At 50.3% G+C, this 16,675-nt stretch overlaps 1 protein-coding gene across 7 annotated transcripts in view; it reads left to right on the forward strand.

Moving 5' to 3' along the window:
* The window catches only part of EVPL (envoplakin), a 36,052-nt gene extending 19,380 nt beyond the window's left edge, over positions 1 to 16,672 (forward strand). For 6 of the 7 annotated variants that reach the window (XM_026090369.1, XM_026090368.1, XM_026090371.1 and 3 more), the window contains 16 exons: positions 331 to 492; positions 1,088 to 1,195; positions 1,913 to 2,008; positions 2,489 to 2,614; positions 3,608 to 3,754; positions 4,153 to 4,307; positions 5,887 to 5,984; positions 6,884 to 7,065; positions 7,811 to 7,989; positions 8,434 to 8,572; positions 9,206 to 9,399; positions 9,938 to 10,088; positions 10,704 to 10,787; positions 10,873 to 10,983; positions 12,060 to 12,152; positions 12,854 to 16,672. In XM_026090369.1, coding sequence (XP_025946154.1) covers positions 331 to 492; positions 1,088 to 1,195; positions 1,913 to 2,008; positions 2,489 to 2,614; positions 3,608 to 3,754; positions 4,153 to 4,307; positions 5,887 to 5,984; positions 6,884 to 7,065; positions 7,811 to 7,989; positions 8,434 to 8,572; positions 9,206 to 9,399; positions 9,938 to 10,088; positions 10,704 to 10,787; positions 10,873 to 10,983; positions 12,060 to 12,152; positions 12,854 to 16,303 — 5,475 coding nt within the window. In that variant the 3' untranslated portion in view covers positions 16,304 to 16,672. Of the gene's footprint in view, positions 1 to 330; positions 493 to 1,087; positions 1,196 to 1,912; positions 2,009 to 2,488; positions 2,615 to 3,607; positions 3,755 to 3,837; positions 3,953 to 4,152; positions 4,308 to 5,886; positions 5,985 to 6,883; positions 7,066 to 7,810; positions 7,990 to 8,433; positions 8,573 to 9,205; positions 9,400 to 9,937; positions 10,089 to 10,703; positions 10,788 to 10,872; positions 10,984 to 12,059; positions 12,153 to 12,853 lie in introns of those variants that run through there. The other variant, XM_026090374.1, reaches the window with a different exon arrangement.
* Positions 16,673 to 16,675: the final 3 nt, after the last annotated feature.

The raw sequence follows: 16,675 nt of genomic DNA on the forward strand, positions 1-16,675 counted from the left end.
GGTTTATCCAGCTGAGCCCATAAAGATTAATGCTGAAGAAGGGCATTTGTGAGAAATATTTCAGAGCTGAGACTGTTCTCAGACTCCCTGAGGCACCAGCCCACACCTGAGATTCTGGTTAGACAAACACATCCTGTTTGTGAAGGAGGGAGAAGGAACGACGGCCCCATCAGATAAGAACGAGTGGTGGCAGATGCCTCATAAAGCTCTCTGGGAATCTCCTGGTAGATGTACAATGTGAGCAGGGTCCTGGGGAGGAGGAGGAGGAGGAGGGGAACGGGCTTCTCAGTCTAAGCACCAACACCCTCTCTCTCCTGTGCAATTGGGCAGAAAGCCTCCATCTGGCGAGGGCAGAGCCTGGGCAGCCTGTACCACCACCTCCAAGGCTGCACCAAGGAGCTGGGCTACCTCGCAGACCAGCAGACCAAGATCCTGAAGCAGGACTGGAGCGACCAAATGATGGATGCCCAGATGGTGCGTCGGCAGTACGAGGTGAGTGCCGGGGGACAGCAGCGTGCTCCAGCCATCAGGAGCTGGCCCCGTCTGGCRTGTGAGCTTTGAGGTGGATCTCTGTCTCCTACTCATCCACCAGTACTTTTCCAGGCCTACCTTGTAGCACTGAGCATAGAAACATGGGCAGGAGAGAGGCTCCGGCTGTGCACTGGAGTTAGGGGTGAGCCATTCTGCGCGTCCTCGCCTGTCCCGCGAGTTGACACATGCTGTCTCACGTCGGGAGCAGAGCTGCTGGTGAGGTTGTCAGTGTTCAGATGTGAGGGAGGGGTTCAGCATCATGTCAACCTCAATGTCCTAAGTACAACACCCAGTGACAGCTATGTTCTGGGACCAGGAAGAAGACAGGGATAATTGCTTAGGAAAATGCACTTTGTACAAATGCCCTGATGCTTTCTCAAGGCTCTAGCATAGTCCTGACCTGTGATTTGTTCTAGCAATGCTTAACCACTTCCTATGGAAAAAAGAGGTCTGTGTTTAGGAAGCCTTTTCTCTGCTATATGGGATTCGTGCCCAGGGGGACACTGCTCTGTGCTCCCCACACACTCACTGCAGTGAGGTTTTTCTTCCCCTTCAGGATTTCAAGTCCAATGAGCTGCTCAACCAGGAGGAGTTTGTGAACAATCTGCAGGACGATGGGGACAGGATGATTGAACTAAAGCACCCAGCTGTCAAGCCTATCCAGGTAGAGAAAGGGAGTCTCCTCTGAAACCCTGTAAGAGAAGGGGAGTCCTTTACGTAATCTGTGAGTCAAGAGCCAAGAAATGGGTTTGAAGAGACCTTTTCACCCACTCTGCAGAGCTGCCATGTACCCTTTTCTTTCACGTCATACCAACTGCATTGCAGCAGTATCTTTGTGTCTTCTCCAGTCCTATGGGGGAGCTGGGAGCAGTGCAGRCTCTTCACCTGCTTCAAAAATCTCCAGAATATAATAACTAATATCTGTATGCTGGCACCTGTCTGCTCCCAGTCTGGTGCTCAGAAGTGTGGCTGACGCAGCCATGTTGATGCTGCTGTGAAACTCCACATATGGCATGAATTCTCCCAGGTGAAACCAACTCCCGACCACCAGGGTTGTATTTCCAACCCTGCAGACTCAGTAGCAAGCAGAGGTGGACTCACAGCCACCCACTGCACTGGAGCTGGAGCTAAAACCCCTTGAGAAATGATGGCTGCTCTGTATGAGCCAGGTCACTGCGGAGCAGGTGTCCTTGCTCATGTTCAGGATCAGGCAACGCCTGGGAACAGCTTTGCCACTGCTCAACAACAATCTTTACCTCTCCTCTGACCTCTGGGACTTCCGTGGAGAGGAAACCAGTGTGTGTGTGTGTGTGTGTGTGTGTGTGGGATGGGGGGTAGGACTAGCCACATCCCGCTGAGACTTGCTCTTTTCACCCCACAGGCTCACCAAGAAGCCTTGAAGAATGAGTGGCAGAATTTCCTGAATCTCTGCATTTGCCAGGAGAGTCACCTGAAAAGCGCAGAGAGCTATAAGAAGGTAAAGAGCAGGTGGGAGAACATGGGCCATGGGGTAGCAGGGTCAGGCCGGAGAAGGTAGCCTGGGTCCTGGGAACACAGCCAAGAGAGGGATTAGGATGGGAGATCTTTTGTTTGCACCTGGTAAGGATGTCTTGAGGAAACAAGTCTCAGAACACAGTCCTTTAGTGCTGCAATGAAGGACTGGGTCCCAGCTTGTCCAATCCACCCCACTGCTGGGACCAGTTAGTGTGCTGACTTGGAGAAGAAGCATAACTGAGGGTTATTACCTAGTTGTTACCTGGTAAGTGTCTGTTGGTTGGGATTAATATGCCTGTGGCTAAGGCATTGGGGAGTCCTTGTGCAAGCGTGTGCTTTGAGGGTGGCCTGCTGGGTTTTGTGAGCCCCAGGCATACTGTGGGGGGAGCCTTGAGTCCCCCACCGGGGTGGAGACATAGCAATGTCCTCCCATCCCTGACAGTTTTCCTACCCACATGTCTAGTTTCAGGATGATGCTGAAGCTGTGAGCCGCTCCCTGAAGAAGATGAACTCCGATTTGGACACCAAATACAGCAAATTCAACAAAGACAGCCCTGGGGTGGTGTCAGATCTGCTGCTTCAGCTGGAGGTGAGGTCTTCAGGGTCTGTGGCACTAACTAGACTTAAGGGAGGTCTCATGTCTCAGACACAAACCAAACATTACTGCATCCCTCTGTAAATAAGAACTGGGAAGGAGATGAGGTGGGCAAATAACCCTCCCAGGACAGCTCATCCCAGCTTTGTGCTAGGGAGCAGAAAGCCCATGGCAATTCTGTGCTCTGGATGAGAGAGACAACCCTAGCTGAGTCCCTGTAGCCCCAGAAAGGCCATGCTCCTCACACTGTGGGGCAGTGACCTCTGGAAAGGCACTGGTCTCTATCAGTAACACACAGCCAGGCCCCAGGTCACCATCAGAGTAAAGCAGCAGCACGCTACAGGGAGGAGTAGTGTGTTTTCCTAAACATGAGGCCCTTGGATTAGAGGGTCTGCAGAGAGCAAGAGCTGCTGGCATGCAAGCATTGGGGAAGGGYCTTCCTGTCTTCTCAGTGCTTTCTCATGAGCCAAGAGCAAGGGAGGGAATAAAGAAATCTGACCTCAGGGGTGAGATGCAGACAGGAAAGGACTGTTTTCCGGGGAGAAAGGGAAGGGACACATTCAGTATAGTATCTTCTCATACATGTAATGCATTTCACTCCCAGGAAGTGCCTGGGTCTTGGTACCTTATGATTTTGAAATGGAGCTGCCTCTTGACTGGTCCCTGCTCCTCTTCTGAAAAGAGAAACTTCTCCAGGAGATTTAATATGTCAGTGAGGATCACCCAAGGTTAACTCAGGCAGGCTGTTCCTTCAAGGGCAGATCTGCTGTGAGTAAATGAAACAGAGGAGCATGTAGAAAATGAAGAGGGGGAGAAGAGGATGTGAAGGGATAAAGAACAGAGAAATTCCTGGCTCCACCCTAGCAATGACCACCTAAGGATGGACAACTGCCTCCAGCATACTCACAACAGTGTGAACTGTTGGTGACACTCTGTTCCTTCTCATCCAAACCTGGTCACAACAACTGTCTTCCCTGCTTTGTCTAGAATGAGGAGAAGGTGGTAAAGCAGGCAGAGAAGAGCATCACTGACCTGAAGAGAAGGAGCAAAGAGATCAGCCCACTGAAACTGCGCAGGATGCGTCCCTCCCAGCCCCTCACCTTGGATACCCTGTGTGACTGGGATGCTGGAGATGTGAGGACCCGACCAGTGGTTACCCTCAGGAGAGGCGGGCAATCGGATTCTTCTTTGATTGATCTAGTCATTTTTTGCTCCAGGGTGGGAGGAATCCAGTGCAAAACATCCCCAAGTCAAAGGGTGGGAGATGACAGCTCTCCTGGGAGTTTCATGGCTTCCCAGGGTGGAGACAGACACCTCACTAGTCTCTGGCAGGTGATGGTTTCCATGGTAGAACCAAAGCACCTGTAGACCTACAAAAGCCTCAATTCCCTGCCAAATCCTAARAGCCTGACTCTGTCAGCCCCCTGGGAGTCCCCTTCTTATCCAGCRGGAGCCTTGCTAGTGATAAGGAGTGGAACTGGCCCAGCATTGGAAAGCCAAGACTCTCACTGGGTTTTAYGTCTTTGTTTCAGGTGCAGCTGGCCAGAGGCGACAAGTACACTCTGAAGGATAACAGCAACCCGGAGATGTGGGTGGTGCAGAGCAGCACTGGTGTGGTCCAGGAGGCACCTGCTGCATGCTTCTCCATCCCCCCACCAGACCCTGAGTCCATGGATAAGGTCAATAGGTGAGTCTGCAGTGGAGYGCCTGGCTCACGGAGACATTCAAACTTGCTCTTCGGTCATAGGCAGCCTGACTCCCGTAAGTTGCAGAGAGTTGAAACAGACCTCTTGGCTGCCCAGTACTAAATGGTCTAGCACCAAACATCCAGTACCATCTYGTCTCCCTGCTGAAGAGGGATTGTTTCCGGTTATCTTGTCCAGTTTCCTGCCATTCCTCGACAGCACTGCACGCTGCACAGACCTTGCAGTCAAAGAGTTTTCTRGCAGTCAGGCTTGATCTTTTTACCTAAACATGGGACTTGCATAGGTTTGACTAAATCCATTTCAGAATCAGTTTGGGGCTTGGGACTTGCCAAACAGGCCAGAATTATCTCCTGCCAGCTGAGCTCTGATATCTGTTCTCAGGCTGCCCCAGTTGGAAACTGTGTTTTTTGAACCACTATGGAAGTTCGCTGTGTGTTTGCTCAGCTTCTGTGGTTCCCACAGCWTGGGGTGGTAATGCAGCAAGCTGACATTACCATCTCAATCATGTCCTTAGGTGCTTCGATAAAGCAGTGCTGCTTATGTGCTGTGATAAGGCCCACAGATCAGATTCAGCAGTAACTGGGCATGCCCGTGACAGGAGTTTGGTTCCTAGGTCACATGGGCATGATTATTTCATTGCATCACTCTTCCTGAGTACATAACCCCTCTCCACATGTCCCAGATTACTGAATCCTTTGGACCTATAAATTTCATGCACTTTTTAAAACAGAARAGAAAAAATTTAGCATCCTCCTAGACAACAGCTCTGCAGGTATTGCCCAGAAACTCTTCTTGTCCTTTTCGGGCCACATCTGACAGCTTGTTTCACTTCCCAGTGTTTTCTTCCCTTCCTGCAGATGAAACATTTGTCTGTCCTATTTCCCAGCATGTTCCACCATTCAGTCCCTCTGTGTGAAGCTACCTAGGGGCTTGGGGAGCCTGGGCCCTGCACTGGGACATTCCTCGTCTCATGAYGGCTAGGCAAGACTATGACTTGCTATTTTTAGAGCACAGAGTTTAGTTGAAGTAGTCCATAGCAGGGATATATGAGCTAGCCCCGATCCTTCAAAGGTCCGTCCAGGAGTGACTCTTGGTTCCATCAGCCTTCTACCAGCCCAGAGATTTTGGTCCTTCTAGCTCCTCCTGTTCCCAGYTCTAGTTTCATTAGGGAGGGAATCATCCTGGCAAAGGAAACCTGGCAGTTCCAGGACAGCAGTCACAGCAGCAGCCAGTTGGACCTGCCTTCTGCTAAGTTGYTAAGTGCTGCAGTGATGTGAACTACCTTTCTAGCTTTGTTAGCTTCTGGCAAGAGTTGGGAAACACTGGCTCCGTTGGAAGGAATTAGCTGCTAGCACCAGTCAGGTGTTCTTGCTGCTCTCCCCTTTCTTAAGGGAAATTTCTGAGTTACAAAAGGCTGCGAGCTCTCAGGCTACCGCTGTGTTTGGGGACACCTTCCCCAGCAGAGGCATGAAGCTGCTCCTGGGCCAGGCTCTGTTGGGGCTTGCTCAGTGCAACAGGTTTCCTGTCCTGCTGGCTGATGCTACTCCTCTTCACTCACAGGCTGGAAGGGGAATTGAACACTGYGAAGCAGAAGCGAGCGGCAGTTCAGAACACCCTGAGGCACAGCCACAAGGAGCCAGTTCAACCCAGCCAACAGGGTATGTCAGCTTGTTAATCACACCCACTCCATAGCAAGCCCATGCACCTCCTTTGAGCTGACTGTTGCATGCTGTCAGCAAAGCTCCTAGACCTGGCTGTAAGGAGAGCACCCACCCAGGCAGGCAGAGGTACCTGCAGGTTGGTGTGAGAATGCCTTGTGCCCTACTGAAAAGGGCAGCAGAGAGAACCCAGTTTTGGGTGCTGCCAAGGACTCACTTGGGTGATCTTGGGCAATTCACTTAAACTCTTTGCTGCCTTTCTGAGACCTCTGAGATTGACCTCCCTCTCCATCAACAGTTGCAGAGTATCTTGGGATGCAGGGGGATGTGCCTACCCAGAGGCTTTAATTAACCCTCCTTTGGGATCTGGGTCCCTCACAGTTCATCCTCTTCTTTAGCTGGGGGTTGTAGAACAGGGAGGCAGCAGTGGCTAAATACCAGCCCCTAGTGAGCTGTATAATTCCCACAGCTGTGGATCATAAGTTCCCAGTGAAGCTGAGCAGGGGTGTGTTTGCATGGCACCACATGACGGTCTTTGCCCCTTCTTTGGACATGAACTCTGGCCAGCAGGGCCAGAGCTAAAACAATTTTCCTAAGCCTTTGCAATGAGTAGGCCCACATGTATGCCTGATACTCTGTGGGTTAGAAATGCTAACTGTTTTACAGTCACATTTACAGTTCACATTTACAGTTGCATCAAAACCCCATACTCAAGATCAGCCTATATGTGCTTTGACCCCACCTGATGCACAAGGAGCAGAGCTTTGCAGCAAGGCTGTCATGAGAGGGAGCTGGAGCTTTAGGGACCATATATGCAAGATCTCGGGGGAGAAGGCCATATACCAAGACTGGGATGGCAAATGAGAAATGGGACTTACCTAAGCTGTGTCTCACTGCAGCTCTACCTAGAAGTCCCCCCATAGCCCAGGATGACCCCCAAGCTGACCAGCTTCTCAGCAGCCTGGATTGTGTTGGCAAGGACCTAGTCCAGGTAGAAAAAGAGGTCTTGAACCGAGTGAGGTCTCCAGTGAACTACAGTGATCCTGCAGATGACCTTGCCAGGAGGATCAAACAGCAGCAGGTGGGTGCTTCTTAGGACATCTCAAGGGTAGGATGAGTTTGGTAGTGCCATGTCCTTGGCCCAGAACAGAACTGACATAGGATTTACATGGGACATAACAGCTGGTGCTACGAAGGGGAAAATCTTGCTGCAGTTGCAGGGGTTTCAGGCTGGCTTGAGTCCTTGAAGTGGGACCAGAGCCTGGAAAAATGCAAGCCGTTCCCTTGGCTCAGCTCTTCAGCAAGGTGGTCTGTCCTTTTCAGAGCTGTGGACCAGGTGCTAGTCTTGGGGACCCCTCAACCTTGACATGGGGATGCTCTCCCCCTTCACCCTCAAGTCTATAGCATGAAAGACACGGGATAGAGGGAATTGGCTCACCTGATGGGGAGTAAAGTCTGGTAGGTGTGAAGGGCTCAGGAAAAAAGATAGTGCCCTGRAGGCCCCCTCCTTTTCTCTGAGATAAAGTCTGGGTCCATAGTAGTTCAGCTCATTACATCTTCATCTATGGGTATTTACCCAGCCCTGGCAGAAGGATGCACTCAAGCAGGTAGGTTTCTTCATCTCTGTTCATTCTGATATCGTCCCTACACCTTGCCGTTGCCAGACAGTCACAGTCTGGATGGGGCTGTGCCTGTAGGGCCCACACCTTATAAAAGGACTACCGCACCCTTTGCCCCACAGCTAAATCCACCCTGGGGGAGACACATTTCCATAACAGCACTGCTGTGGCTGTGTTTGGTGACTCTGCTCCCATCTGATGTGCCAGGAAACAACAAAGAAACTTGAGAACCTGGGAGCTACCAAGGATGCCTTGCAGAAGGAATGTGAGACCTACCTTTCCAAGAAACCCACCAGCACTTCAGCCTCCCAGCTTCCTGTCACATTGAATGCCCTCAGGAACAAATACAATGATGTCAAGGTGCTCTCCAGCCTGTACAGCGAGAAGTGAGTGGCGACGGCAGGGTCTGCTGGGGATGAGGAAAGGAAGACCTTGCAGAGAGGTGTCAGCACAAGAGCATATGCATTGGGTCAGGCTATACAGGCATCAGCTGAGGTCCATCTAGYCCAGGGCAGGTTGGAAACTTTCCATTCATCATCAAAGATATTTCTGAAGGAGTTCCTGTTTGTAATCCATGCTCAGATCCCCCCGCTGGAGAAAGACAACCATACTGGACATGTGTGCTAAGTCTGAGCAATGCTGTGTGTGTTGGAGCGCAACACATCTGACTCTGAGCAGCATAGCTGCATTGTGGGTGCATACTGCTTGTTCTCTGCCATGCTGCAGGAGCCCCTGATGTTAAATAAGTCTAGACATGCAGAATCAGAGAGAAAAGGGAAAGAATGGGGTCTTCTGTAGCTAACCTTGTCCTGCCATCTTCTCTTCCTCAGGGCCAAGGCTGCCCTGAACCTGGAGACTCAGATTGAGAACACAGACAAGATCATCAGCACGTTTGAGGCCAAGCTGGCTCAGGATAGCATCATTCCTGCCTCCCCCAATGCCCTTCAGGATCGGGCCAATGACCTGCAGGTAGGGGAGCATCAGGTTCTTCATTAGGGATGAGAGATCTCTGAGTTCAGGTAGCAATGGATGAGGGAGCTGGACTTTGCTTGTCTGAGCGCTCCAAGACACCAGGGATGATGCCTTTCCAAGGACATTGACTTGTTCCTTGAAGGCTCTGCCTTTGTGTTGCAGGCTATCCTGCATTCACTAGCTAGCAAAAGTCTGTCTCTCCCAAACAACTTTTAGGGTCCCTAAAATAGGCTATGAACCCCCTAACATCTAAGCCAACTGCCTGCTCTTTTCCTCCTGTGCATTCACTGTTGCTCTGCCCCACACCCATCCCTCCTCTGTCTCTTGCTCCCAATCTCCCTGCCCCATCAGCAGCTCCTGCCTTGACTCACAGTGACCCTTTTAGCCTTTCCCAAAACCTCCTTGTCTCTTCCCTTCTGCTCCATGCACCATCCAACCCACCTTGCTTCCCACCTTCTTTACTGAATAAGTCTCACTGCTCCATCTCTCTTCCACACCACACTACATCTTCCAYGTCGCATATCCATCTCGGAGAGTTTGACTGCTGCGTGGTTAAGGACAGTMCTAAGGAGGGTGTTTCTGGTTGGGTGTATTGACTAGTGACTCTGGAGGTGTCTTGCTCCTCTGCAGAAGATGAAGCGGGACCTGGTGGCCCAAGAAAACTGTGTGCTGAAGCTGAACCGGGGTCTCAAGGATGCTGAGCATAGCTGCAGCGCTGTGCAGAACAACTTCCAGGAGTATTGCCCTGACTTGCCCCGGCAGAAGCGGGAGGTGCAGCTTCTCAATGATCGCTACCACGCTGTTGCAGACCAGCTGGATCAGCGGTGAGGAACTGCGAGGTCTTCTACACTTCCAGAGTCATAACTTCCTCTTAGCTAACGTGGACTAGCTTTAGAGTCAGAGCCCTGAGAGGAGGCTCTTCATCACAGGGCCAAGATCCAAACATCCCTGCTGTTGTACTGGGGACCAGGCCTGGGCAGTGGTGTGCAGTCCCCACCTTCCTATGCCTGGCACAGCCTTTGTCTGAGCTGCCAAACAGCTGCAGGAGAGCAGTGTTAAGTGGCTGACTCCTGGCCCCTGCCTGACCCAGCTACCCTACTCTGGGAAACCCCAGTGCTCATGGGCAATGCTGGTGATTGCCTGCCTTTTCCTTTTAAATCTCTCATCTCCTGAGTTGTGTTCATGCTGCAATAACAAACCTGATGAACACAGAGGTGTGCTTCCCACTTGATGGCCAGTTGTCACCCCCTTGTTTTTGTTATCCTCGTGTTTGCAGTGGTAACATTCACCATAGTGTCTTTTTAGAAACTCACGCATGAATCTTTTCCCCTGAATCTTCCTGTTCCCCTTCATGCTGTGCAGAGAGAAGACCCTCAGAAATATCAACCTCACCTACCAGCAGTTCCAAAACTCCAATGAGAACCTGATGTTCTGGATGAACAACCTACCCAAGCACCAAGYCAAGACCACGGATGGGCCAAGCCAGATCAGTTACAAGCTGCAGGCACAGAAGGTGCGTTCCAGGGCAAGCATCACAACCTGAAACATTACAGGGATGAGGGGAATTTTTTTGTGAACAATATGCTAAGTAGCACCAACCAGCTCCTGGTTGTGTGCCCCTGCCACAGTGCATGAATKAGAAAAAGGAGACAGTGGGTTGCAGCATGCAGATGACGTATCTTGCCCAGCTGTGTTCATCCACGGTGCTGGTGTTCTCATCTGTGCTAGTCAATCCCAGGTTGATATCCTCTCCATGGAGAGGACACATCCATACCCTGGATGGCTGTGCCCAAGCTACCTATATGGGGCTGATATGTTKCATTTGGGCCCTGCATCTTTCTCTCCATGATTAGATCTTAAGCTGACTAGCTCAAATGATGTGATGTGGAGGTGCCTGTGTCAGCTGGTATTTATCTCTGGTGTGATAAATCAGTGAGGCAGGGAGCAGGTCCCTTGTACAAGTGARAGTGCAGCCAAGGTCCTGCGTAGGCTGGGAGGCTCTTCCTACATGTCCCCTAGTTCCCATCCTCCCCTCTGCTACCAGGGTAAACTGCAGCCCTTGCTTGCAAGAGTGTTACTGTGCTTCTGTGTTTCTACCCATTCTCARCATTGTGTCCCTCTCCTGCAGAGGCTGGTGGAGGAGATCCAAGGAAAGGAGCCCGAGAAGAATGCAGTGGTCAGACTATCGCAGAACGTGCAGTCAACCCTGAATGTATGGTTGAGTTCTCCCACGCRACACTCCCCTAGTGTCTTGCCCAAGAGATCCCAACTGATTCTTCTGTTTCTGCTCTGAACAGGACTATGAACTCCAAGCAGGCAAATATAGTTCCTCTCTAGACCCTGCCCTGACAGACTTTGCTGCCAAAAGACTACGTGTGACCCCCTTACAAGAAAGCATCCAGGCCCAGGTAAAACACTAAGATGAAGGCCTGGAAACTCATGGAAACTCTGTCGTGTACCTCTTACCCAGCCCTGTTTTCTCTGCAAGGCCTTAATCCACTCTCATGGCCACAGCTGATGATGGGCCTAGTCCCAAGGACAAATGTTATCAGTGATCTCTTTGTCTAACACCACTGGGTAAAACAGCATATGAGATCCACAACTAGGGATGTATCCTGTACCTTTGGCTGAGATTGCTGATGATGCCTCCTTACCTTATTGTGTGTGAAGATAAATGCTACAGGGCAGGTGTGTGGGGTTGCACAGGCATCACTTGGTGCAGGTGTATTTAACGTTCTCCTCCAAATCCTTTTATTTACTGGTTCTCTGCATTTGAATCAACAAGAACAGTGTAGATCGTTGCTGTTTTGCCAGATCTCTCTTGAGTTTTGAGTATGACTTAGCATTTGAATATAAAACAGGGCTTTGCGTAGGAACAGCTCTATATCCAAAAGAATCSCAAGCGTTTTTCCCAGAGTGGGTTCAGAGGGCCCTCAAACCACTGACTCATCCCTGCAGTAGCATGGCAAAGAGCAGGTCATTTTCCACCCTTACAAGCATTACTGCTGAATGCTGTACTTGCTTTGTCACACTTTCTCCAAATCTGGGAGCCTGTTTTAGCAGTGCATTAAAGACTGGCTCCCATGTACCTGCATAGAACAGATGAGTAGGTGTTGGGGACAGGACTGAGCCAGAGCTTCTCCTGTGTGCTCTTTCCAGTTACATCCCACTTCTGCATCACCTTGGGCTATTCACCAACTACCACTGATGCGTGGCCCAAGGTGAGGTTGGAAGTCTRGGAACTGCACAGGCCATTAGGCATCCAACTGGCATGCAGATAAAGGGGACTGAATCTCCTAAACAAGCCCTTAGACTCTCTGTGCCTTGGTTTCCTTAAAAAGTCAGAGGTGATGACACTAATCCCTGGAATGATGCAGTACACAAAGTGCATTAGGGTGAAAGGGGAGGTGGGCGAGTGTGACACATCCAGCAGGACTGTGCCAGGGTGAGTGGGACAAGGCCTTCACAGCTGTTTCTTTTTCAGGAAAATGATGTAACCAAGCTCTACATGGAGCTGGCAGCAGAAAACCAACAGCAGCTCAACCGTTTGGAGTTTGCCAAGAAGATTGTTGAGAAGGTATCTGCTAGCAGCTTGTGGAACCACAGTTTCACTGACATTGTTGTGGCAGTCAGACCATCATCTCTGTGGGCCCTTAACCCTTTACTGAAGCTGTAGTTTATGATAGAAAAAAAAAAAAGATTTGAATTAAAAATCTCAACTCCTGTTCTCAGCTATACATATAATTAATGCTTGCAGACTGAGGATTTTAGAGATTCATCTGTGAACATGCCCGGAATTTAGTGCTCGCAACCTTGGGGGAACACCTTAAGCCGCTAGGATTTTTATGTCTTTCTAGGACTTGATGCACCTGTAGAAAGTACTCCAGTCTGGATGACTTTCATTTGCTGTGCTCAAAAAGGGCAAGTGATTAAACTGCAGTGCTCTGTGCTGTTACCATGAACCAGCTGTGCAGTAGGAACTGACCCCGTTATCCTCCTTCAGTCACAGAGTACAACAGGGCAGCGTAAAGCACCTTTGTAGGCTGCTGCGGTGCCTCCCTGACAAGTGGAAACTTAGTAAGATGCACTGTCAGTTGCTTGAAATGGTGTGAGTGTCCTCAGTTACCATTTACAAGTGTCTTATTTGGAGAATCCCTGGGGTTTCTGTACCAGTTCTGTCTCCTACTATGCTTTTTCATGGAAAAGGCCCCTGAACTGGATTCAAGGAATGACTCCGTTTCCCTGCCTTTTAAAGACCTTGTTGTTTTCCGCTTGCAGAAGGAAGTACATGAGGACGTTCAAGCAGTACATGAGCAAACTCAGCAATCTGAAAACCAAGCCATGTCAAGTAGGGAATCTGAGGAGCTGAAGTCACAGYTGGAGGAGGAAAGGAGGAAAGTGGCCAAGATTGAAGAGGACCTGGAGGAACACAGAAATAAGCTGCTGATGTTGAAGACTCAGAAGCCCATTGAAAGAGTGGAAGAAAAGGAAGTGATAGAATATTATAGAGACCCACAGGTGGAGAGCAACCTGTCCAGGATGACACAGCAGATTGAAGAGGAAGGCAAAAAGAGGAAGAGCCTTCAAGAAGACATTGCAATGATGAACCAGAAGCTTGCCCAGATGGGGAAGGAGAAGGCGGCCGTCCCTGCCCAGCTCCTTACCAAAGAGATTACAAAAATTGAGAGGGATCCGAGCCTGGATATCRAAGCAGCCAGTCTTCGGCAGGAGATCAAGCATCTCCAGGAGGAGAGCTTGGCTGCTGCTTCTGAACTTGAGCAGCGTAAGAGAGAGCTATACATTCTGGAGCAAAAGCAGCCTAACATCAGAGAGAAAGTGGTGGTGAAGGAACTGATCAAACTGGAGAAAAACCCAGAAACGCTGAAGTCCATTAGGACCTTGCAGCTACAAATTGATGAGGAAGCCTTTAAGAGGAAGTCTGCAGAGGAAGAAATAGTCAAGGTGAAGAGCAAGATTGAGGAGGTGGAAAAACTAATTGAAACAGTAGAACCCAAAATTATTGTGAAGGAGGTGAAGCAGGTGGAGCAGGACCCAGAGTTACTGAGAGAGTCTTCCAAGCTTAAAACTCTGATTGAAGAAGAGAGGAGCAAGAACTTCATGCTTACAGGTGAGCTGGGAGAGCTGCAAAGCCAGTACAGTATTGCAGAGAAGCAAAAACCAAGGGTGGAGGTTAAAGAGAGGGTCAATGAGATTTTCCTGGTGGATCCAGAAACAGAACGGGAAATTGCACACCTGAAAAGGGAGTTGCAAGAAATTACTCTTAAAAGGACAAAGATTGACAGTGAAGTGGAAGAGGCCTTAGCAGAGCTCAATGTCCTCAGGTCACAGAAACCTGTGGTAGAGCTTAAGGAAGTTATAGAGGAGGTGGTGAAACATGAGAAGAGTCCAGAAATTCTTAGAGAAATTGACAGGCTGAAACAACAACTCAATGAACTAGTGAACACCAATGGCAGGACTCAAGAGCAGCTCATTAGGCTGCAGGGTGAAAGAGATGAATGGAAGAGAGAGAGATCCAAGGTGGAAACCAAGTTGGTCAACAAGGAAGTCATTCGATATGAGAATGATCCACTCTTGGAAAAAGAAGCTGACCGCCTCCGCCAAGAGGTGCGTAACATGTCTCAGAAGAGGAGAGCTGCAGAGGATGCGATCTATGACTTGCAGAATAAATACATGCTACTGGAGAGGCGAAAGCCAGAGGAAAAGGTAGTTGTCCAAGAGGTGATTCTGACTCAAAAGGATCCAAAGCTCCGAGACGAGCACAACAGGCTGAGTCGGAGTCTGGATGAGGAGGTAAGCAACAGGCGCCGTCTGGAACGTGATGTGCAGCAGCTTCGTGCACTGGTGGAAGAGCAAGAGAAGTTGCTCAACTTTCAGGAGGATCGAAGCAAGAGGCTTGCACTGGAGAAGGATATGAGACAAATAACCTTGAGAATAAAGGAACTGGAGGAGAGCCCAGCCCCAGTGCAAGAAAAGATCATCATGGAAGAAGTGGTCAAGCTGGAGAAGGATCCAGTCCTTGAACAGTCTGCCAGCAACCTGCGCTTGGAGCTGGACCGTGAGAAGATGGAGGTGCTGAACTTGCAGAGAGAATGCAAGAACCTGCAGATGCAAGTTGATGTCCTGCAGAAGACAAAATCCCAGGAGAAGACCATTTACAAGGAGGTGATTCGAGTGGAAAAGGACAGAGCACTGGAGAGTGAACGTGCACGCATCTGGGAGCTGCTGAACAGGGAGAGAGGGGCCAAGCAAAAGGCAGAAGAGGAGATACGGCAGCTCAGAGAGAAGATTGAGAGAGCTGAAGGCATGAAAAGGACATGGGCTCGCGAGGAGGCAGAGCTGCAGAAAGCCAGGAACCTGGCCATCCAGGAGAGAGCCACCATGGAGAGTGAACTGCGGGAGCTGGAGAGGCAGAAGCAGCAGAAAGTCCTCCTCCTTCGAGAGGAGTCCAAACTGCTCAACCAACGGACTGAGAATGACAGACAGAAGAAGAAGCAGCTGGAACATGAGTTTTCCCTGCTAGAGGCAGATATCCTGAGGGAGAAGGACCAGATCTACAACAAAGAGCGGTTCATTCGAGATCTCCAGTCCAGGGTCAATCGGGAAGAAATTATTCATGAAACTCAGATGAAGGAGACAAACCTCTCCACTAAGATCTCTATACTGGACCCTGAGACAGGGAAGGATATGTCTCCTTACGAGGCCTACAAGAAAGGTATCATAGACAGGGGCCAGTACATCCAGCTGCAAGAGCTGGAGTGTGACTGGGAGGAAGTCACCACCCTGGGCCCAAATGGAGAAGTCTCAGTTCTTCTTGACAAGAAAAGTGGAAAGCAGTACTCCATCGACGATGCACTAAGGCTGAGAAGGATCACAAAGGAGGAGTACCAGCTGTACCGGGACGGCAAGATTCCCATCTCCGAATTTGCCTTGCTGGTGGCTGGGGAATCCAAGCCTCCCTCATTCCTCTCTATTGGCTCCATCATCTCCAAATCCCCACTCCCATCACCCACCACCCACCAAACCCAAAGCTTCTTCCCACCTGCTTCTCAAAAGGGCTTCTGTGATGACACATCTCCCATTGCTGGGGTGTATGACACCACCACAGACACCAAGTACAGCATCAAGACTGCCGTTGCTAAGAAGCTACTTGATCCCATGACAGCTCAGAAGCTCCTGGAAGCCCAGGCTGCCACAGGGGGCATCATAGACCTCATCTCTCGTGACCGGTTCTCAGTCCACAAGGCAATCGAGAGGGGGCTGATCGACAGGACCTACATGCAGAGATTGCTCAATGCCCAGAAAGCTTTCACAGGGATTGAGGACCCAGTGACCAAGAGGAGGCTGTCCGTGGGGGAAGCAGTTCAGAAGGGATGGATGACCAAGGACAGTGCTTTCCCCTATTTGGAGGTCCAGCATCTAACTGGAGGGCTCATAGATCCCAAAAAAACAGGTCGCACCCCTGTGCTAGAAGCTGCCCAGGCAGGGATGATAACAGGTGACCTGGCCAACAGGCTCCAGGATGAGTCCAACTATGAAAAAGATCTCGTTGACCCCATCACTAAGGAGAAGATAAATTACAAGGAAGCCATGGCGCTCTGCCAGAAAGATTCGCTGAGCAGCCTCCTGCTGCTCCCAGCCACGTCGGAGGGGTATCAGCTTTACCACCAGGCGAGCCGTTCCCCCAAGCTCTCGCGGTTCAGGCAATGAATGGATTCAGGCATGTACGGGATCCGAATCCCTCAGGAGCTCATCCCTTCGACACATCTTCCCCCACAGCTACAGGACCGATCACAGAGGAATGGAGCGTCATTTAGGGTTGCATACTCTTCTATCTTAGCTATCCCTGCTTCCCAACACAGCTTGGCTGTGCGAGGAAGAAAGAGTGATCGTGAGCAGAAGGTCTGAGCACACAGCAGTCTCCACAATCCCCCAAGYGCCGCTGTGATAGCGAAGGGGGGTTGTTTGCACGAACTCCACTTGCAGTAGGTTAAATGTGGTTGTGCCCAGAATRGGGGGAGAGCCAGAGTGTTTTCAAGTTGGGTCATTCTTCTGCATGCAATAAACATAGAAAACGTGTCT

This window comes from Apteryx rowi, unplaced genomic scaffold, assembly GCF_003343035.1.
Source record: "Apteryx rowi isolate R43461 unplaced genomic scaffold, aptRow1 scaffold_86, whole genome shotgun sequence".
Taxonomy (NCBI): domain Eukaryota; kingdom Metazoa; phylum Chordata; class Aves; order Apterygiformes; family Apterygidae; genus Apteryx; species Apteryx rowi.